Consider the following 25,075-nt stretch of genomic DNA (forward strand, 5'->3'; position numbering starts at 1 on the left):
TAAGACGTGCACCACTGTACTTATTTTTATGGGCTCTGCATGCGTTGCTGAGGAACGCAGAACGCCGAGCCGGTGAAAATTTTAAAAAACAACAGGAACTCAACTTTGAAGTAATCCTGAACAATCAAATTTTATATGCGTTACACATGCAGGGGTAATCTTGTTACACTGTTGAAGGGAGTCTCAACAACCATCCCAAAGTACAGTTTTCTGCCTTTGTTTTCACCGTGATGGTTGCCATGTGGTGAAAATACCCGGATGTCCGCCCCCGAGAATACTCAGCAAAATGAATCAACACTAGAGGGCGCTTTTGCCATGGAAGTAGAAAATTGTTAATACTCATTACAGATTTAAATTTGCCGTTCATATTTTCACCAGATTTAGGATTTACATTTTTCGTAATGTAATTTATTTGTATATATTATTTTTGTATATCACCTTATAAATCAGAAATATCAAAAAATGTTATTAGTGTTGACGCTTCTATAGAGAAAGTGTTCTTGCATACATAGTGTCATTGGTTACATAATGGTATTTATATACATCCTATATTCATTGCTCAAGAACTCGCTTAGACAACAAACAAGGGAGTTGCTTTTCAGCAAAAAGTCTTTATAGTTCTAGAATGATACAACATATTTCACACAAAGTATTATTTCATAATTTTTGACCAAATTAACAGTCTTCACATTTGCGTAAAAACTATGTAGAACAAGTATGGTTTTCCAGTTTTTGGCTATTTCTTATCACCCGTTTAATGTTAGCTGTTTTGTACAATGGCGACCTCGAACTTCAATGTATGTAAATGAATATGAGTGGAATGCAACAGACAATTTTTCTTTCAGTGCAAGATTCCGCCCGAAATTAAATCAAAATATTATGCAAGATTTGAGTCATTCAATGGTAGATTGATCAGGGCCTTTCAGTATCTCCCAGTGAACAAAAAAAACACCTATTCGTATGCTATGTTGGCCATCCATTTCCATCTAGTTTTACTTGCTAAATAATACATAAAATTTGAGCCATTATTATAATGAAGTTTCAATTTGCATGCAATCCCAGTATATTAGTAAATTGAAGCTACCGGTAATACCAGCTAATTGACTTCGACATTTAAAAGGAGAACAAGGACTAGATGCTGTCGATGATAGTAATATTTTGAATACGGTGAGAGTTGTGGTTGACCTTGCGCTCGAGACAGCCAATCAGTGATGGCACAAAATTCTGTGCCAATTCACCAGACCATTCTCGAGTGTACTCTGAATGTCTAGATTATAGGCCAAGAAAAAACAGGTCACCAGTATCTTTGGTAATCTGGACATAATAAATGCAGTCTTGTTTAGGGAGAGGTGGCAAGTAATTACACACGCATGAAATTATGAACTCTTTATTGAACTATCTACATTAACAAATATCTAAAACTCAATACATTATTCTTCGATTTTCTTACAGGAAAATTTGTTTTTCCCTAACTATCTAAATTGAGTATTTTTAAAATAATTTGTGACGGATATGATATATATTAATTAAAATATCAACATAAATACAGGATTTTTTTTTTTTGGCAGATTATGAAAAACAAACACCAGGTTTCAATACAAAAAATCCAATTCTGGGTACCGGTACTTCAAGACATTGGCGAGTAATGCATCAATATTCCATAGATCAAAGTATATACGCAATACATTGGCTATGTGGTTCCCAGCTATAACTATTTGTCCATATCAAGTGTTGACCATTAAAAACTCTTTTTAGGCCAATCTCAGGATAATTAATACTGTTCCTTTGGTAAGAATCTTGTGTTGAAGCATTAGAAAAACAAACATTAAACTCAACAAAAGTTATTTTCTAACGTTAGATAGTGTGAAAGAAATAGACACACGCAGTTGTATAGTCTACAATATTTGTCATGTATGAAGACTGTTACGTAAAGATGTTTTATAACACATGTGCATTAGAAATCTACAACAAAGGAATCATAAGAAACTGCAGCGGGCATTGCATTTTGTATGTGCAGTAGTATACATATCCGATTAGTCAGACTTCGAGACTGGTCACAGGCTTATCACATTGCCCGCTGAAAGCCTCCTCGAATAGTTAAAAAAAACGAGAAGGAAACTGCCCCAAGAGGTGATGTTTTTGTTTCGCTGAAAAATGGATGTAGCGATAACCAACAAAGATGCTTGCCCAATCAACGCTGCAAAACAAGGTAGAATCAAAACAGTATTTACTGACAATATTGCACATGGTAGAAAAGTAACTGGCACAAAACGAATATTTCTTTCACACACTAAAAAGTAAATTTATAATACAAACATAAACTGGCATGCTAATCTAAACTAAAAACAAAGGAACATTTACCAGTATACAGATAAAAACAGCATTACACGTTGGTGGCGCTCTTCACTTTAATTTTGTGAAAGCACTCAAGTAGTTACATTTCAGCAGATTTGTAAATCAACGAAGCCCTATGATTTGACATAAAAACATATGAATTATAAGGTTACTACTATGGTGGCACGCACGCACTAAATACAATCAATTGACTATTGCTCTGAAATTCTTATTCAAGTAATGACATATATCAAGCAATGACAAGTGCAGCAAAGCTTGGAGTACACGGTAGTAAATACACATATACTGATAGAAATATCAATTGAAAGCGCAAGACCAGTCCTTTGGGTCATGACATCTGTTCAGCTGATATATTAGGTTATATAACATTTCTTTACACGAATTGCAAATCAACAAAATGCATGTATACAGGTACTATAGAATTCTATTTCAGTTGAATATATACTATTTAAATAAAACTCAATTTTATGGGAATAAAAAGCATTAAATCCATGGTCCTCAATGAACTTGTGGGCTGTGGATAGATGGGCACGCACGCGACATATTTTCCTTGATTATTAAAGCTATGCTTTATCAATATTCAAAAGTAGATACAATTGATAAGATATATGATTGCCATTTCAAGGTGATTTTCTACTCACTGCAATTAATGCGTAATGCATAAAAAGTTTAGGCCGAATGTCTGCCACAAAATTCGAACGATATGATTTTGAATAGCTCAATGTCAAAGCTAGTTTTGACATTGAATGGTATATGATATCAGGATAGCATTACTTCATCAAAACTGATCTTCAAATGTGTATAGCACATAATTAAGCATGGAAATACCCTATAAATATTTTTGCATTTGTCAAATCCCACAACACCGTTGTTTGTTCTGTCTTTACATTCCATTTCATGCATGTGGCATCTTGCAGTGGGCAGTAAATAGTCAATACATATTTGCTAAATTGGCAATGGGTTGATTTCATAGATTCTCAGTGTTGCCATATGATACATTCTGAAGTTGGAAACTGCCAAAACAAATATATAAGAAGAGTGTATAAACTGTGCAATTTGAACAAACTAATTTTTAAACATGTTAGTAGCAGAAAGATGATATAAAATAGGTTTGCTGGGAGTATGCTTTGATTACCAAGGTAACCATTGTCACCATTACTGCATCTTCAGAGTGATGATTATTATGGGTTATTATAAAATATTTTCAAAGGACAAACAAAATATCATCACATGGGGTTACTGGCCCAAAAAACTTACTTTAGTTGTAGATTTTCCTACAAGTACATTAAATTTTGAAGAATTATGAATATTATAAACTATTTTTAGAATGATAAATTAATTAAGAGACTATTTTGCTTTGTCAATAACAAAGCATATACATTGATTATATATTGGGTTCATTACAAAGTCAAGGACAAAGGTGGGTAGTCAATGTATTGCTGGCAGTCTTTGAATAAAACAAGAACATTTTCAGAATGATAAGGGGTGATTTACTCTTTCTGGTAGGTGTGATGTCCACATTCAACATACATTTGTACATTATAACTACATAAGGCTGCCAAATATGTTTTAATTGGTTATTACAAAATCTGTAAATCTAATGGATGGTACCAACTAATTCTCTTGCTGTGAATCCAAGTAACATTCAAGGGCAAATAAATATAAGGGCAGACAAACCACACAGTTGGTAATCAGATCCTATCAGGTGAACTGAAAACTTGAAATGCACTTAGCATCCATGTTTTGACATCAAACTTAACTCTGCGATAGTAAACACACGAGATACGCTATCGAGTGAACCACAGTGCTTAGTCGTGAAATCATTACCAGGATCATTACACATCACTTCGTTCTTGAATATTTATCAGCATTATACACACCATACAGGTTACATGTACACTTGATTATGCCTCCACTACGAACAAATTTGAAACTAAACTCATTTGCATAATAAAAATTTCAATCATATGACAACATAAACTAATGACCACTAAACCAACACATTTAAACTCTATGTTAACAGTTACATACAGCTAACCTAGTATGACATGAAATTTAACTTGTAACATACAAAGAATCAATACATTATCAGTCTTTAAATATACATGTAATTTACATAAAGCACACAGATTGTCATATTTTTGATTAAATACTCAAAATTAAATGTAAAATAGTTGATAGTTCCTTGGAAAGTACCGGTCATACATAAAGACTGCTGTTACACTATACTTGATATCAGCAAGAAGTACTGTCCTAAAAACATGTTAAATGTTTTATTTCTGCTTCGAATTTATTTTCACTGAAGGGATGATTGTTAAAATAAAATTCAGCACATATCTTTTTTTTGCTATAAATTACATTCAACTCATCAAAAAATCAGTGAAAATAAACTCCATATATAACACCCAAAAAGTCTTTTCCGCAAAAATTAAATCCAGCTAAAAAAAATAAAGTATTTTACAGTAAACAATGCTATGAATCAGTGGATGGCTTCTATAAGTATATCTGAGAAAAAAAAACTGAATAGAATCAGTAGATGGTTGGATGCAGGCTGGGAGGAAGATATTGACAAGGCATTTCAATTAATCAAGATATCCCATTCTGTACATCACTAACATGGAGGTGGATTCAAAGTTCACAGGTAAAAATGATGTGATGCAACTTTTTTGTTTATCACGCTATATAGGGGCGATTCACAACACATCCTGGCCTGGATCAACCCTCAGCACTGATTCCAATTTCATTAACATAAAGCTGTCAACAATACTGTCAATCAAAGGTAATAATCAAAATAATGTATATTGCGATACATATTTACAAGGAATATCTCAAACACTGTCGATGCTCACTCGTATTTTTTAAGATGTCTTACACTCTGCCAAGATGTTTGTTCCACCCGTGGACGACCTCGTCATCAGGGTAGAGTGTGTCTTTGAATTCCTCTGTTGCGTATGCCGCATTAAGATATGTCCTCAAACCTTCAAAGTCTTCTGGGATATCAAACTCCTACAGATGCAATAATGGGATGGAATTTGAATGCAATGGGTAAATTTCCAATATAACTTAGATGCAGTATGTATACTAGGATTAAAAGAAACAACATTGGTTGAGATAATATGCTGACTGACCACGATTGACAAAAAATGAATAATTAAGAAAATCCCCCGGCACCGTTTTTACAAGCATTGTAGAGTTCAAGGGATGTATATATAAACACAGAGGTTGCGCAAGTGAGACGCTTTCTTAGCCAACATCTTAGTACAACAACAGATTATACCATAAAGATCATGCTAAACGTAACAAACAAAAGAGCATCGGCATCAGGGGGTTTTCTAGGAAAGAGGGAGCACACACAGGCGATAGTTTTGCTGGGAAGTTTTCACAGAGAAAAATATATTTGAGAAAGGTTTTATGTTTTACAGCAGCACGGAAGTGCCCGGCGCAAGAAATATATTTATGACTTGAAAGGGCACCAGCAGTGCACTTATAAGTATTGTGCATTTTACAAAGACCTACACACATAGCTATCCCTAAATGTACACCACATACCTTGAAACGTTTTGATGCAACTCTAATGTGATGTAACTTTGGTAACATGTTACAATCTAACTGTGTCATCGTGTCACCGTCCAGGAAACAACCTGGCGAATTATCACTCTTCAAAAAAGAATCTAGAGACAGCAATTCTTTTATCAGTCCTTTTCGAAGTATTTCGTCTTTTTGTGGATCTTCATTTTTAATAAACCTGAATTTGAAAAAAAATGTAATGCATTTTTGAATTGATAAATTTCAAAACGAAAAACTGCCCACCAATGTTAAACATAAAAATAGGTTTTGAATCGATTTGATACACCATGTTTTTGAAATCACAAACCGGTTGGAATGCACAATCCATGCATTTGAAAGTCAGTCTGCAATTATTTGAAGGTAATTAACGATTAGTAAGTGCTCACCTTGAAAATTTCTGAAATACGTCAATGCCTGCTAACATAGCTTTCTTATTGGTTGACCTAAGACTGGGTTCAGGAATCGTCTGTTCTAGATAATCTGCCATTTCTGAGACATCAGTTAACACTCTGTCACCATCAACTAAAACTGGTATCTTACCTAAAGTGTAAGTGATTGTACAAAAAGAATAGCAAGGCAGATTTTATTGAATAGCACCTTCTAGAGGTATTATTGAGTTATACCGGTAATAAGAAAGAAACAATGCCAGAGATTTAAATAAGGGAACAGAGGCGCAGCGCCCTCATGCCACGGCTATGCGCCCTTTTACCCAGCAGAGCAGATTCTCTGGCAACCATAAAAGTCTGACCTGTTTGATAGTAATTTTGGCCCCAAGGAAGCCATAGAATGCTCCACTTTAACTTAGAATTATCAAAACCCCCACACCCTGGTAGGGTGAACCCTATCTCCCCCACTTGGTGGCGTCGCTGAATTGCAGTGCTCCCTCTCGCAGTTTTTTTTCTAGAAGAACCCCTGAGCGCCCTGCCCTGTATTAGGATTGGAAAAGATTAACAATTTTGTGAGTTTTTCATGGCTTGAACTGTTATTCTAAAGGCACCAAATTTCCAAGTGTAAAAAAAAAATTAGAAAACGCTTTGGACTGAAGGGTATAAAGTCATTCAGGTTGGATATTTATACAATCACCTTTGTAAATTTCACACCCTGTTTATTTATTGTCAATACATTACAATGCTTTGAACTCAGTAATGGTTTATGTATAATTACATATACAGTTACCACATTGTCTGAATAATTCAATGCTGCCAAAAACTGAACTGATTCACACTGCGCAGGATAGTTTGTGAATATTCTCTGTTATTACTACTTGTGAGACCCACAATATTTTATCCTAAAGTTCTCAAAAATCCTCCAATGTAGACACAGCCTACAATGCTGACTGTTTCTTGTCAATTATCAATTATCCATTGATGTCAGATCACTAAAAATCTTTATTTTTGTTTTAACAGTCAGCTCCATAGCCAAAGCGTAGTTTAATAGAGGTGGCTATGGTTGCTTTTTGGCTGCATACAGTCAACTACTCACAAAGAAAATCCTTTCAAATGAATGTTTACTGATAACAGAGCAGAAGGAAATCTTTTATAGGATCTATGCTAACAAACACAAAGCATTATAAGGGGTGAAATTTAAAATTAATGTTGCCTGTCCATTGGACAGATTGGCAAATAAAAGTGTGTGTCCTAATTGATGATGTATCTATTCCTAGCAAGATAAAATCTCAGAAAATCTGAAAAAGCAATTTTTTTGGACATTAGCAACTTGGGACTACACTGTTTGGTCAGTTAGTAAAAATTTGATATCTATTCGCCAGTTTACAGGGATAGGCAATTCATTCATTTACCTGACCCAGCCTGTTATGGACAGGTGGACAGGCCTAAATTTGGACCCCTGATCATAGTACACAGTCATCATATCTTGTCCGATTGTACTACAATGCACTGTAGTATCACAGACTTCCATCACATGTTTCATAACATGACACACGACTACACACAGGAAGAATTTTACTTCTTCACTGAAACATTAAGCTTATATCTCTGAGGGATTTGAGGTGTCTAACAAGTTAGTGGAGCATGCTAAAGGTTTTGAAACTTGTATTATCATATTCCATGTTAACACATTATGCCATACAAAAATGCTTATTTATAATGTACACTGTATATACATATAATTAGTTTATAAGCTTTGTGGGTAGGGTTCTCTTCAGGGCATTATAGCATAGAAACTGCCCTAAATTACAATTTCAGGCATATTCAGTGGGTTTTGAATTCACGATTTTATCATTTAATAGATAATGTGTTCTATGCTCAATTTTACATATTCACTGTGTTTTAATTAATTTAGCGCATTTTCCAGTCAGCGAAATAAGCAAAATTAAAACCCACTGAATAATTAACCCCTTAAATAAAGGGTGGTGGTCGTCTTGCCGTGTTCTGTTTGATATAGGACTCATAGCGAGGTACACAACGCGTGTAGAATACATTGTTTATTTACATGAAATTTGAACATGCACTGCGCGATGACCACCGCTTTTTAACATACTACATTGATTAGCCATACATGTAACACCACTGAGATGAACGTTGCCTGACGGGAAATGTGCTATTCACATACATTTTCACATGAACCACTTTAGTTTAGTCTTTTCATAAATGCCAAATAATTCTGAAATCGTGAAATTCCCAGTAGTGAAAATTAAATGGTATACCAGGGTTTTTTTTAAAAAAAAAACTGCAAGTGGAAGCACTCCAATTCAGCAGCGCCACCAAGTGGGAGATGTGGGGTTCTCCCTGACAGGGTGTGGAGTTTTTGATACCGCTAATTCTAAGTTAAAATGGAGCATTCTATGGCTTCCTTGGGGCCAAGATTACTATCAGACAGGTCACAGTTGAAGACTGTGGCCACATGTGATCCCTGGTCATTCAGAATTTTATGGTTGCCAGAGGATCTGCTCCCCAGGGTAAGGGGGCGCATGACCATGGCATGAGGGCGCTGCGCCTGTGTTCCCTTGTTTAAAAAAATCCCTGGTATACAACATGTTATAGGTAGCATTTGCCATGCAATTGTATTTATATAGTTACTCACCTCCTGGTGATATGTCCATGAATCTTTTAGGCTTTTTATTCATATCAACAGTAGTGATATTAAAACTGACTTTCTTTAAGCACAATATTAAGAAGATCCTTTGTGAAAATGGACAATCACCGAGTGACTTGCCATCTCTGCCAGCCTGCAATACATGAACACAGATATTACAACAAGGTTAATACAAGAAATAAACAGATATACACAGTAAAGAGCAGTATCAAGTGACGAGTGCATCTATAACTATGTATACAATATTAGAATGATCAAAACCACTAGAGAAATGCAAGTGATAACTCATCGAGTGGAAACCCATGTTAGCCACTGGGTAAAAACCCATGTTAGCCACTGGGTAAAAACCCATGTTAGCCACTGGGTAAAAACCCATGTTAGCCATTGGGTAAAAACCCATGTTAGCCATTGGGTGAAAACCCATGTTAGCCATTGGGTGAAAACCCATGTTAGCCATTGGGTGAAAACCCCATGTTAGCCATTGGGTGAAAACCCATGTTAGCCATTGGTGAAAACCCATGTTAGCCATTGGGTAAAAACCCACGTTAGCTATTGGGTGAAACCCCACGTTAGCCATTGGGTGAAACCCCATGTTAGCCATTGGGTAAAAACCCATGTTAGCAATTGGGTAAAAACCCATGTTAGCCATTGGGTAAAAACCCACGTTAGCCATTGGATAAAAACCCATGTTAGCCATTGGGTAAAAACCCCACGTTAGCCATTGGGTGAAACCCCACGTTAGCCATTGGGTAAAAACCCATGTTAGCCATTGGGTAAAAACCCATGTTAGCCATTGGGTAAAAACCCATGTTAGCCATTGGGTAAAAACCCATGTTAGCCATTGGGTAAAAACCCATGTTAGCCATTGGGTAAAAACCCATGTTAGCCATTGGGTAAAAACCCATGTTAGCCATTGGGTAAAAACCCATGTTAGCCATTGGGTGAAAACCCATGTTAGCTATTGGGTGAAAACCCATGTTAGCTATTGGGTGAAAACCCATGTTAGCCATTGGGTAAAAACCCATGTTAGCTATTGGGTGAAACCCCACGTTAGCCATTGGGTAAAAACCCATGTTAGCTATTGGGTGAAACCCCACGTTAGCCATTGGGTAAAAACCCATGTTAGCCATTGGGTAAAAACCCACATTAGCCATTGGGTAAAAACCCATGTTAGCCATTGGGTGAAAACCCACGTTAGCCATTGGGTGAAAACCCATGTTAGCCATTGGATAAAAACCCATGTTAGCTATTGGGTAAAAACCCATGTTAGCTATTGGGTGAAACCCCACGTTAGCCATTGGGTAAAAACCCATGTTAGCCATTGGGTAAAAACCCATGTTAGCCATTGGGTGAAAACCCATGTTAGCTATTGGGTGAAAACCCCATGTTAGCCATTGGGTAAAAACCCATGTTAGCCATTGGGTAAAAACCCATGTTAGCCATTGGGTAAAAACCCATGTTAGCCATTGGGTAAAAACCCATGTTAGCCATTGGGTAAAAACCCATGTTAGCCATGGGTGAAACCCCATGTTAGCCATCGGGTAAAAACCCATGTTAGCCATTGGGTAAAAACCCATGTTAGCCATTGGGTAAAAACCCATGTTAGCCATGGGTGAAACCCCATGTTAGCCATCGGGTAAAAACCCATGTTAGCCATTGGGTAAAAACCCATGTTAGCCATTGGGTAAAAACCCATGTTAGCCATTGGGTGAAACCCCATGTTAGCCATTGGGTGAAAACCCATGTTAGCTATTGGGTGAAAACCCCATGTTAGCCATTGGGTAAAAACCCATGTTAGCCATTGGGTAAAAACCCATGTTAGCCATTGGGTGAAACCCCATGTTAGCCATTGGGTAAAAACCCATGTTAGCCATTGGGTGAAACCCCATGTTAGCCATCGGGTAAAAACCCATGTTAGCCATTGGGTAAAAACCCATGTTAGCCATTGGGTAAAAACCCATGTTAGCCATTGGGTGAAACCCCATGTTAGCCATTGGGTGAAAACCCATGTTAGCTATTGGGTGAAAACCCCATGTTAGCCATTGGGTAAAAACCCATGTTAGCCATTGGGTAAAAACCCATGTTAGCCATTGGGTGAAACCCCATGTTAGCCATTGGGTAAAAACCCATGTTAGCCATTGGGTGAAACCGCATGTTAGCCATCGGGTAAAAACCCATGTTAGCCATTGGGTGAAACCCCATGTTAGCCATCGGGTAAAAACCCATGTTAGCCATCGGGTAAAAACCCATGTTAGCCATTGGGTGAAAACCCATGTTAGCCATTGGGTGAAAACCGATGTTAGCCATTGGGTGAAAACCCACGTTAGCTATTGATAACAGGAAAAAAAATCTGCATAGGGACCGGAACACAGTGAATACAAAACAAACACATTGCACAGCAACACTACACAAATATCTACTTTGCAGGTGTGTAAAAGTTGTCATTAAAACGAGCACTTGTAAGTAACTGGGGCTCAGCAACCTGAGGAAACCAGAAATTCAAAAAATAGTCAGTTTTATAGTTTCCTTCAGCAGATTGGTAAAAAAAGACCAAATTTTTTGAGTAAGAAACTGCAAGTTGACCAAAATTTTGTCTGTTGGCTCCAAAATTAGAGTTAAATTTTAAGAAATAGTGAAGAATATAAGAAAAAAGTGCAGAAAAATTTGGACGAGAAAGTCTGATGTTGAAACAGTTAAAATGCAACATATTTTGACGATAGACATTCTGCTATTTACTGTAAGCAGGTACAAGTGCTACTAATAAAGCACATACTGTAAACCACAGTCATCATGTGAGAGTCAAATTCTAATTGATTTTGTAAAGACCGCAGAATTTTGTAGCATTGAACATTTTTGGGGGGGACAACTGACACGACTCGTCAGTGACTTCCGTGAAATTTTATCTTCCCAAATGCCATGAAATCATGAAATTGCCTAAAATTTCTAGCAGTGGAAATTTAACAGTTACCAGTAAATTGATGATAATAAATACAGTAAGTATATGTACTTCTAATATACTATACAATATAAACGTCACACCCAGCAAATACATACATGTACCAACACAAGTATTTTGCCTACCATGTTTAACGTTTTATTACGACGAAAAATTTAACCTTAATAAAGGACTTTTAGTAGTTTACAGAAACTCATTAAATATTTTCCTGATAAGGCATGTAGCTAAACATTCTGCGTGTTATCACACGATGAAACATGTTTTTAAATCATGACAATTTTTACAAACAAATCTATGGTTGAAAAGTTATATTTTTTGGCCCCCAAATACTTATTTTCCCATGAAGCCCTGTTTTCACACCTACACGTATAGTAAACCTTACACAGACTACCATAACACAGTGTGATAACATTCAGACAATTTAAAACATTGGGGATGTTTATAAATTATCCTGCCAATTTATTTTCACAAAAGGAATAAAATTTCGCTAGTCATAAAAAATGAAAACGTTTCGTAGCAGCAGACAGCGACTTCATGGAGTAGTCAGGGTATACCGTTTACTGAGGTAACTTGTGAAATGCCGAAACAAAATTTCAAAACTTTGTCAAATTATCAGACTATTAACAAAATATGTATTCAAATTAATTTCACTATTATGAACATCAAACCCAGTACCATATGTCAGTATAATAAAATATTTAGTAGAGATGGTTTGATGACAGCCTTTCACTGTATGCTTCAGTAAGTGTTGCCAGTCACATGACTAATAAATATTTCAATATAAACAGGTCAGTTACATCGACTGACTTTTCTAAATAGCATTAGCAAACACACACACATTGTTCACTCCCTGGCTGGTCAGGTGGAAACAAGTCAGAATGTGATCAACATGAAAGTTGACTTCAAGAGAAAATCAATGGATCTATCTGTCTGTCTGTCTGTCTGTCTTTCTTTCTTTTTTTTTTTTTTTTCTTTTCTTTATTCTTTCTTTCTCTTCAGGGATTTGGAATTGAATCTCACAATGTTCTTGCAATTCTTTGTACATATTTTTAAATATTTAACTCTTGACTAATCACAAAACGTGTTTCAAAAAACAGGCAATTTGTAACACATGCTGTGATTGGTTAATGACAAAAAAGATCAAGCATGGTAGTGGCTAAAATACTCTAGAACAGAAATTTTCTGAAACTTATAAATTATTTTTTGGGAGTAGATATTTTGAATTAGGGTCCTACTACTTAACACGCGGACACGCGTGGGAGTGTCCGGGCACGCGCAGAAGCGAACAGGGGGGAATACCTAACGTCGATCATAAAAAGTGTGGATAGCTGCTCAAATTTGCCACTCTGTTTCAAATTTTGAGCATAAACTAATATTATACAGTACAAGGATTGCTGCCCGGACACTCCCACGAGTAGTAGGACCGTTGAATTCCAAAGAAAAAACTTAGGGTACATAAATGTAGAACCTCAATTATATGCATTTTGCTGATATTCCAGGAAAGCCACCAAAGTAGGATTCAATTGTAAAGGAAAATTACAAGGTCATTGTTTCCAAGAGAACATGTTCAGATACCTCTCATTTGTATTTGTCATTTCTTTGATGGGACATTCCATTTTGTAAAATATTAAAAAACGTGGAGTAATTTTTTTAAAATGTTCAATTATTTTCTAGTTAGTTTCGAGACATCCATACAATTGCATTCATTCATCAGTCAGCCAGATTAAAAATGCTAAACATAAACAATTAGAACAAGCCAGGGGATTACCACTGAGCAACAAAATACAAATCAACTGTTTATAATAGGATCAGTTATGCCTCGATTAAATTTTTCCAGTTCATCAAACACTTCAAACAGAGTTAGTTGCCATAGAGACATCGATGTGCATCCTAATTTTACAGAGAATAGATCTAAACTAGTCGTTAATATCGGTAATTATTGCTGGTCAATGAATCTACTCATAATCCATCAATAGGGAATTGGACATTCAACAATGTGAACCTGTTCCTCAATTTACAAATTTGTCAACTGTTAATAGATGACAAATGTTTGAAAATTGTCTGCAGATTCACATAAAACAATTAAATTTCAAGAAAGGTTACTCATTTGCATATCACTGCCAAAAAAAATTTTCAAAAAGTAAAAAAATTTATATGTTTTAAAACCAACCTCAAATGCACTGTATTAATATATTTTATTGATGTTCTTGGATTAACTTTATGAATAAATTATTTTAAACCAGTTTGTGTAAAAATAAACTTTATTGATTATTTTGTAGGAAGAAAAATAACATGAAATTAACACGAAGATGTTTTTTTTGTATTGAAGTGTAAAGAGGAGAGGTTGAAGCAGGGGAGTCGTCACCTGCGCATGCGTCTACCCATGAGCCTTTGCATTTTTAGCGATATAATATTCTATATAATCTGGGCCTCAATACGGGTCTTTTTACTGGCGCGGATTTATACGAGGGACTCTAAACGACACAGACGCATCAACAAGGCTCACAATACACAAACGAATGTCGGCAAATATATCCACAAATTACGTTTTAATGAAACAGCAAATGAACGTAAATTTATTACAATATTTTAACTGTAATAAATATGAACCCATTATAAAATTTCTTTCTTAAGAATGAACACTACAGTCCAGCTAAGTTAGTCATTTACTGACTGTCCGAAAAATACATAACAAATGGACGTTTTCATGGAGCTGATGTTGCAGCGGCAGGTAGAGGCACGTTAGTTTCACAGTTGTTAAAAACTGTAGTCGGTGAACGAGAAACAATTGTTTGACAAAAATCGGTTTGGTTCACAGTTTAAGATTTGGGCGTAGCGCCGCGGAGACGGTATTGTAGTACTGTAAACTTGACACGTTTTTGTGACCAGTTATCTTTATGGTTGGTTGTGGTGGAATGCCGGCTTTTGTCAGGGTAATAATGAGTCCAACTGGTCTTTCGGTATATTTCCCCTGTATATTTCCTATCCACTGAATAATATCATCAGCGATTATCGAAGCGCAGGCGATAATCTCAAATTACGCGCGTTGTTTGTAAACAGAAAGTAGTTCCAGGAAATAGACACGTTTACTAAAAATGGTAAACGAGGCCCGGGCGTGATATGGAAAATTATTGCACGGCTCGCGCATCGGGATTCCCACTAGCGTTACGAGGTCGGGCAATACAAGGTATGTAATAATGTCTATTATTAACTAACAATAATAAACTAAATATAAATTAAAATAAATATAAAACACATGCAGGATATTGAACAGAAACTACTAACTACTTGGTACAAATGTATGTAGATACCTTGAGTAGACCTGTCTTTAATAGATTTGTTCATTTAGTGTTGAATATTTGTCATTTTAGGTAAAAAATAATATTCCTGACTTCTTGTCAAAAACCGCAAGTCTGTTTGCTTTGATATTACATATATAGGTACTACAGGTGGACCTTTCAGATTTGTTCATTTTGTGATGATATGTTCAATTCTTTAATTGAAATGTGCACTGCTAACGGCGGAGCTATCTCAGCCTAGAAGACGTTTGTTTGAATTATCGATCTTTTTTACACAAATGCTCTGTTCAGTATGAATATTCTGTTTAAAGGGTGGTGGTCGTCGCGCCGCGTCCTGTTCGATATGAGACTCATAGCGACGTACACAACGCGGTAAAATACATTGTTTACATGAAATAGGAACATGCGCTGCGCAACGACCAACGACCACCGCCCTTTAAGTATGTTGGACATTTTATAAAATCTCATAAGGGCATCTACTAGAGATACGCATCGATGGAGCAAATAGAGTACTTGTAACTAAACTCTATTAACATATATAAACTATTAACAGTAAAACACTGTAGAGTATAATTACACAAGGCAAGCATTGTTCTCCACATGATATTTTAGAGACTCTATTATAATCATTTCCCACCTATGAACATTTGGTCTGCCCCTTTATTTATACTTAAACCATTTAAGTGCCAGATATTTTTCCCGCCTAAAATTCTGCACAAATATTTCAACATTTTATAAAATTATGAAAGTTTTAGATATAGCTTTTATTTTTTGATCTAAAGATATGTCAATTCTTATGAACTTGCCTGTTCATAAAAACTTTCAAAAGAATCAATAATTTCAACCCATCTTTGTAGCACTTACTTACCATACATGTACATTACTAATACGAGACATATACATGTATAGGCAGAATACTCTGCACAACTTAGATATGTAGCACTTTTTTCTTATATTCTTCAATATTTCTGGAAATGAACCTTAATTTTGGAGCCAACAGACAAAATTTCAGTCAGTTTTTACTCAAAATATTTGGCCATTTTTGTCTAAATTTTCTGAAGGAAAAGTACAGACAATAAACAGGACTATTTTGTGAATTTGAGATGAAAAGTGGGAACTGGTGGTGAAAAGGTTAATTAAAGCTAGCTAAAAGTTATGCTTAGGCTATAATGTATGTACACACACAGCTTGGTATAAATTAGCACTTCACAGACATATCAGTGCACTTTGTACTCATTACTAAAGCCTTGTACATGTACCAATTAATACAGCCTGTATCTGTAAAGTACACACCCATTGTGTCAATATAAGGTGCAGAATAAAACGATTGTATAAAATACAGCATATTTGAAACGTCCTAGTGACTAGAGCTGATATATTATGGGATAGGACTGGATGTGGTTCAGGTTTGACCTATGACCTCTTGAACCAGAGCCTAAAGCACAAGATGTACAAGTTTATACTGAGAACAATTTGGTGGTAATACATGTGTATGCTAGCCTTATTTTGTTCTGTGATGTATCAAATAAAAAATACTGTGAAATTTTAACATTGTGATTTTGACATGTAATTTTATGAAATGCAATGAAACTCTTGTGATGTGCATGTGAAGCGTATAAAGAAATTAAAGAAATTAAAGAACTTTAGTGTAAGTTCATCTCAGCTTATGGTAGAAAGCTCATATTTGATTTTACTTATTACTGTATAAAACTTTATTTTAGCTAGAATTAATTTTCGCTGGAAAGATTTTCCAGGTGTTTTGTATGGAATTTATTTTCACTGATTTTTGATGAGTTGAATGTAAAATACAGAATGAAAAAAATAAAGTATCCGAGCAAAAAGGTTTAAATTTAGCTTTGCTAAGTTTACAACATGTTAACTGTGTTAAGTGTAGGCACAGTATGGTGTTCAAGTTGTATTACAGTAGAATGAGTTATAGTACTTATCAACAGTCAACAACTATTGGACAATTCAACTTTATATATACTGGTACTGGTAATTACTTTGTTGAATTTCAATCTGTTCCATACTTGACACAATTTCCCTTGTTAGTATGTCTGGGTCATATGAAGCTTTAATCCAGTAATTCACATTAAAAGATGGCAATGAGAGCTAGGCAAAGATTTCATGCATGTGTACTTGGTGTTAGTAACAGTTTTCTTTACAAGTCTTATAGTTGACAAAAATCCATACTCGTTAACACTTGGGAGGAGGGATACAAATTAAAATAGCACATTGTCATTGCGGGTACCATTTTCATAACTGTCATCATAAATATTTGCTTTGAACGAGGTCAAGGTCACCAAGGTCACATGATGAAAACTGGTTTATTACCCACAGTAATGTGAATGTATTGTAGTAAGCATTTTACAAATTTTACTTTCTGGCAAAAACTTTTTAATATTTGATTAAGAAAAACATTATACTTTTAGTCACAGTGGCTCAAACCATTTTATCAGACCTCATCAAATGTGAAAATGTAAGGCTCTTTGAATGAAAATAATGTGAAATTACAGACATACAAAACCCTTCTACAAATACATCATTTAAATATAGCAAGAACAGGACAAATTAGATTTAATCAACCATGTGGAGAAATTTGACTTTTAACAATAAACCCAGTATAATTGATAACATAATTGCGTCCAGTTACCAACTAGCTAATCAAATCTTAATTCAGTCTGACTACTGACCTCACCATCACAATTAAAATAGTTTGGGTTGTCTGTATTTTATAATTTCAGTACTACATATATGTATTGAACCTACTGGAATACTACTAGCAAAGAAATATTAATATGTCCCACTTTAGTTATAAAACTAGACTACCGGTACTCATACAGGAAGTGAAAACTCTTAAGAGTATGCACTGGATGCAAGCGTGGTACATGTATACAGGAAATTAGCTGAGAGCAATCAACATGTGGTCATACAGTCACAGGATGGATATGAGTATCAGTTTTTTTTATGTTCAAATGTTAATTAAAATTAGGATAATGTATTTTAATACAGTCTCAGTAGTCTGCCCTCCATACTGTGCATTCAATTTTTATTAGGTGTCAACAAGCTGACTCAACTTCATTTTTGAGGATTTCATTTATCAAATTTCATTTTTAGAGGGCAAGTGTCTAAGCCATAATTTGTTGTGGCCAAATATGAAAGAAGTTAACCTTTGATGATTGGTCAAAGGTTGGCAGAAGCCCTATCAGAACGACACCATTTTGAATTCTCTTCAAAACAGAAACTCAAGAGATACACAAAACTTTTGCGACAGTCCACCAATTAATGAAAAAGAGGGTAAACAAATTCATTCAATAACTTGAATATGATGCCAGTCTCTCAGTGAGAGAAAGTAACAGACACAGAAACTCCTATGATAATGTGATAAAACAAATTTGCCGTAGGAGGTAGTAAATGTTTATGTTTTAACAGAAAAAAAAGATCCATTTGATGATCTCTTAAAAAGTTATGTTGATAGCAATGTGCATTGTCAGCCATGACATTTAATGACAGGTTTGTGATGTACACAAATTTATTACTTAGACCCTGACATTGCCTCAACAGAAAATAATACATTGAAAAAAAGTTAAATATATATAAATATCTTACAAGAGTTGAGGAATTTTCAATTTCTTGAAGACCTTTCTCGTCAACAGTCAACCCAACTTGATTTGGGGGGATTCCATTTTGACTCTAAGATTCCTACAGAATCAGTACACAATGCCAATGGGACATATTCTACAATTTAATTAAAGATATAAATGTACACAAATGGATGAATGCTAGGACATGCATTATCAATAATTTACAATACATACTATGTGCATTAACCACTTTATATCAACTATAACAGCCAGACGAGAATAGATAACTACACAATGGGTTTTTTCAGACATTCAATTTAGGTAAAACGGGTGTTGAAATGAAAATTATAGGAAAATGCAACAAACAACTCAAGATGGGGAGGGGGACTCAAAATAGAACACATTATTTTATAAACTGGTATTAAAGCTTGAATGAACAATTATTTTATTTATTTAATGCAATATGCTGTATATTTCTAAGCAGACATTGAATACATATATTATATATATATATACATATATATTAATAATTAATGGCTAAACATAATATCAATATGCTCATATCTATTATGTACATTATTTTTGCACATGTTATAATAAATTCATTATTTAATTATTTTTTTTCATTATACATGTATAAGATTTTAATACAAGCTTGGAATCTCAATAATTCAAAAACAATTTTAATTTTGTTCATGATCTATATAAAAATAACAATAGATAGCAATATTTTTTTATTACACTATCACTTTCAATTGAATGGCATACTAAATTTTCATCTTAATTACTGTAAAAGCGTTAATTATTCACTGGGTTTTAATTTTGCGTATTTTTCTGACTGGAAAATGTGCTAAATTAAAACCCAGTGAATATGTAAAATTTAGCATAGAACACATTATCTAAATGATAAAGCGGTGAATTTAAAACCGACTGTATATGCCTGAAATGGTAAATCAGTGTAATTTAAACCCAGTGAAAATTAGTCATTTACAGTATTAGAAGTGCACATGAACCAAAACTATGACTTATAACAGAAATAGACACAGCTATGGTCATTTACGTGAATACATTCATTACTAACAGAGCGGATACAATACAGAGTTTTGGATAGGAACACACAAGTATTTGAGGTCCAGTGAAACTGGATTTCTGATGACTGTATACAACATACAAAAATGACATCCTATCAACCAGTCTTATTAGAATGTTAAATCAATTTCGAGCAGAAACTTTATTTTAATATATAATCTAGTATGGATATTCTATTACATGTACATGTAATGCTAAAAAATACATAATCGCGAAATTTTGACTTTATAGTTTCAAAAAAACAATTTTGTCTTACAACTTCAACTTACCAATTCAAAATTACTTATAACTATATACATATTTGTAGCATGGCTTTAATAAGACCTGAAAGCCGTAGTGGTTAATCAGGCGACCTTAAAATCAACACATTCATATACTCTGAGGTAAGGCTTTAATGCCAGGAGTGCCTCATTAGCATATGAACACATGATGGAGTGGATAATCTCAGATACTTTATCGGAAACAATGGTTCAAAGGTCGTTACCCTCAAGACATGAGAAAATGAATACATAGATGGAATGCATAGAGGCTAAGCTAACCTGAACACTGACCTGAGCTTTCGAATCAATATCCATTTATGGTCCTTTCAATGAATGAACTGCTTACTGATAGACGTAATGGACGCCATTATACAATAAGCGCGTGTCACTCGTGGGGTAGTGGGTAAACAAAGAGTTGGTTAACTTTCAAGTGTCTTAAAATACTGACAAACTAAGTAATCAAAAGGTCACCAGTTCAATGAAACTTCAATACCATATGTAGACATTGAGTACAACAGACTGACAGTTATTTACGGGACAACCGATTTATAATGATAGTTATAAAGCTGCAGGCTAAAATGTCATTTTGAAATGAACATTCTACAAAGAAAAGCAACACAGAAATACAGATTCTAAATAGGGCACGCCTATATCGACGACAACCCATAAATAATACATTTAGTTCTGTGTAAGTGACCTTCTCTATTGAAAGACCACCTGCCTATAGTGATAACTTTCAGGCAGTCCGAAGGCTTAATGTATTAACAACCTATGTGTAAAGACTACCCTTTCAGCAATATTTTTCATGCAATTTGAATTTATTAATAAAGCATAATTGGATATATATTTATAGTGTTCATACTACATGAAGTAGGGCTAAGATTTAGGCTAATCTCATATGTTTGCATATTGGATATACCCAATTGCGTTCACGCACAGGGGGAAACAGTGGTAACACGGGAAGGTCTAAACTTTTTAAGAACATACAAAAATATTTGGTAATTTCAAATATGATTACTCAGTACAGTAACTAGGAAGGTATACATGTTAGTTCTAGGGTTATAAAACAATACTAAAGCAAATTCAGAAAGCGTAGATTGCAGAATAAAAGGAATACCTTCAGTTCAATGATTTTTAGCCCGAGTTAAGCATACACTTTGTTAGCGCGTGCTATGTATCTGTATTGGGTCTCAAAAATAGGCCAATGATTCTTAGCCTGTGCTAAGCGTTCACACATGTTTTCTTAGCACGGGCTAAGGAATTTGACTACTTGGCCCGTGCTAAAGAGCTATGTGTGAACACAAGTAATAATGTTTGTTTTTGTGTTTTTTTACAATGTATAACCAAATATTAGAATTTAATACTATAGTAATATCAAGTAACATCCTAAGCTGAAGACAACTCATTACAAATCAGGACTAACATTCAGACTTAATTACATACACTGGTAAATTCGCCTCATTGAAAAAGTTACATAAAATGGCTCTAATGTAACACTAGACACTCTACAACAAAGAATCTGGCAGAAATCTTACAAGTTTCAGTTTACAAAGAAACTAGTCATGGAGGGAGCAGGCATTATCCAGCGACTTAAGTACGCATTCTTGACATACACAGACATGCTACAAGTGGTTTGCATTTTTTAAAACTCTAAACACTGATTCACAACTATTTTTAGATGTTTAGTATGGTAGCATGAAATGATGTAACTAAAATATGGAACAATGTGTTGTATGTGTCAAAACAGGACAATGACTTTGTGCATCCAGCCATGACCTGCCTGCCAAATCAGTTACATTAAAGGTTTACTCCATGAATAATTATTCATATTACATTTCATGTTATCATTTCACAATTTACAATGAACAGGCTGACATATCAATGTTTCAAGTACCGGAGTACCATCATTGTCTCATTCAAGATTTTGATGCAATATTTTGTTTGTTTGTTTGTATGTATTTTTCTATTTATTTATTTAATATTTTTGTTTGTACCAATATGTACACTTCTGAATCCCATATGAACAAAAAAAAGTAATTGAATGTGACACCAATAACCTGAAAGTCATTAAATGCTGGCGATAGGGTTTACCCCATATCTGGGAAAATTCAGACAATGCAATGAATACCGATAAGTTACATATTATTTAGTTCACAAGGACAAGTAATTAAGGTTTGAGCTGGGGGAAAGGTGAAGGGGTCCACATAGTACCAAATTTTAATCAAGTTTCTGCTTCATAGTATGAATCATTGTCAGAAAACAGTAGCTAAGAAACAATGAATGCATTGATCAAAAACTAGACAGCCTTATTCAACACCAATGTCATAGTCTACATTCATGTATAGTAGGAATACAAAGTGAATCCTGATTATCTGTGATAATGTTTTATCTAGCAAAGATCTCTTGGTACTGGTACACTCTGTACATACAATGTAAATATAATAATTTTTTCAATTCAACTGTTACTATGTTTCAAACTTTAATTTCATCTTCATTTTATGAATTATTAATTATAGAAAATTGAATAAAAAGATTTTGGAGGCACAAACTGATAATAAAAATTGAAAAAAAAAGTGTATTATTCAATTGGATGACAAAGCAGCATAAAAATGTACTAGCAAAGTTGTTAATTAACTACATGTGAATTAAACTTCGAATTTTGTGATTAATTATTGAAAACTAAGAGACAAAGTCAAAAGATTGACATCAGATAAAAAAACTTTATCACTTAGTTAAGGGATGGGGGTGACCCTAAACATTTTCTATTAGACAAAATTAACTTTTTTTTGGTGGTCCTCGTTCAAAATGAACTTTTTTTTGATGTTTTTAGTTGTTTATATTCTAAAATATTGTTTATGTTATACAACCATACTGATTAAAACGACAAATAATTAAATCTCTTAATTATAATAAAAAACATTGTCTTGCTACATTCATCTATATTATTAATAAGTTTTGTTTTTCTATTATTGATTAGTGTTTTGATATTGTCCTTAAGAGTAGGTCAAGTCAATAAAAAAAAGACATTACAAAACTAGAACAGTACTCGACAACTCCCAACTCAAGCTAACTATAGAACATGAACATGCAGCCTAAGGGCAAAACAAATTCAGTTTCATAAGGCTTGACACCCCCCCCCCCACACCTCCCAACTATCAATTGTAGCACAGTGCACAAGTGTTAAGACAATTCTATCACAAAGTAATAGATGTGTTAAAACATTACTGTTCAACATTAACTCTAACCCACACGTTAAACATTCATTGGACTGGTAGCATGCAATGGGCATTGTTACCGGACCAAACCCCTTTGACCCAGTCACATTTAGAACTAATCACCTGATTACAGCACTGTATCAAGTATGGGAACAGAACCATACTTTCCTGTACTAGAAAATAATTGTTATCTACTTGGCAGGATATTACAGCAGAGCTGTCCGTGACTATATGATTTCCTATTGTACACACCAACTGTGTATTTACTACATTATGACACAGTTTATTTAGATGATTGACGTACGGTTATGGCCTATCATTCATCGACTAACGACAAGAAATCACTGCCATTATACGACTAGAAAGTGATGTGACATCCCCTAAATAAATTTTTCTGTCGTCGACAGGAGATAAATACGTGATGGTTGGAATATTTTGAGCTATCAGTAAAGTCATGCGAAAACAAAAATACATTCCGTCATTTGTATTTCGACGATTCAAAAAGTTGGAAACATTAAAATAAAAAGGCGGCCTTTACATCAACATCTACGAAAACAGCACAATACGAAGTCAAATTAACGTTTGAACTAATAATGATGAGATAAAAATAAACCTAAACATGATTGCCACCGTAAATTAGAGCAAAGATTTCGGTCGGAAAGAAAATAGCGGCCATTTTGAAATTTGACACCACCCCGAAAAAGGTCCCCGTCGTACGACACTCGCGACACTAAAATATGAACGCCATAAATCATACTACGCGGGTAGATTTTTATAACCACATCCATGGACTACCTGTAATAACTGCTGCATAGTATAGTATTGGCACGTCAATAACATCGTACAGTTTGGAGGGGATCTCAAGACATTCCAGGCATACTTCGGACTGTGAGGTTTCTATTTTTACTTACCCTCACGAACAGCTCGATCGATTCATTGGAATTATTCATATCACCCATTTTCGCTGGTTATAGTCCTCAATATTGTCAGTGAACGTCGAAATATCCAGAAGCAAATCAGCAAAATGTTACAAATACCCAAACCATGTGTAGATATATCGCGCATGCGTATGCTCGGGTGTAAAGTACGCCACCTGAAGACCAACTTCGGAAATATTTTCTTTTTACAACACTCAACCGCTCCGAGATACGAGGGCAGGTGGCTTTCACCTTTTTCTAAGATATCAGAATCGTTATCGGGATCAAGCAGCCCAAAAGCGAATTTTATGAACGTCGACACTTATTTACTTTTTAGTATCAAGATATTGCCACGATGTAAAACAATTTAGCCTATGCATTTATGTTATTCGCATTTAATTGTTGTAATGTAATTCTACGCACAAGTCAGTGGCGGCGGCTCGGAGGGGGGAGGCAGGGGGGGCGGTCGCCCCTCGAAAAAAATGTTGGGGTGGATTCGCCCCTCCAAAATCAAAGTGAAACCCTTTATATCAACAAAATGTGCCTCCCCCAAATGCAGGAAATAGCGTTTCAGAGGGTCCATATTTCAAAATGTTTAAGGGAGAGCATACCCCGGACCCCATAGTAAGGGTTCGCCTTCGGCGCAAGGTTGGTCAACAGCCCCCTCCCCCCACTCAACATTTCGTACCGCCGCCTCTGCAAGCATTGAAAACCTAGTGAACATCGAGGGCAGCTCGTAACTTGCACTCAAGTATCGGAGAGCGCTTTAGATTCTGGGG

General features: G+C 35.0%; 1 protein-coding gene across 1 annotated transcript; it reads right to left on the reverse strand.

Annotated features, from left to right (window-relative positions):
* Window positions 1–1,371: 1,371 nt before the first annotated feature.
* On the reverse strand, window positions 1,372–24,484 carry LOC100373139 (chloride intracellular channel protein 5-like). Its single transcript, XM_006822894.3, has 5 exons — window positions 24,291–24,484; window positions 8,965–9,109; window positions 6,309–6,462; window positions 5,905–6,100; window positions 1,372–5,361 (listed from the first exon to the last, which is right to left on the reverse strand). Exons 1-5 carry the CDS (start codon window positions 24,336–24,338, stop codon window positions 5,224–5,226), a joined length of 681 nt encoding a protein of 226 aa, XP_006822957.1. The 5' UTR covers window positions 24,339–24,484; the 3' UTR covers window positions 1,372–5,223.
* Between the last annotated feature and the right edge of the window lie 591 nt (window positions 24,485–25,075).

This window comes from Saccoglossus kowalevskii, chromosome 11 (genome assembly GCF_978046115.1).
Source record: "Saccoglossus kowalevskii chromosome 11, keSacKowa6.1, whole genome shotgun sequence".
In the NCBI taxonomy this organism is placed as follows: domain Eukaryota; kingdom Metazoa; phylum Hemichordata; class Enteropneusta; family Harrimaniidae; genus Saccoglossus; species Saccoglossus kowalevskii.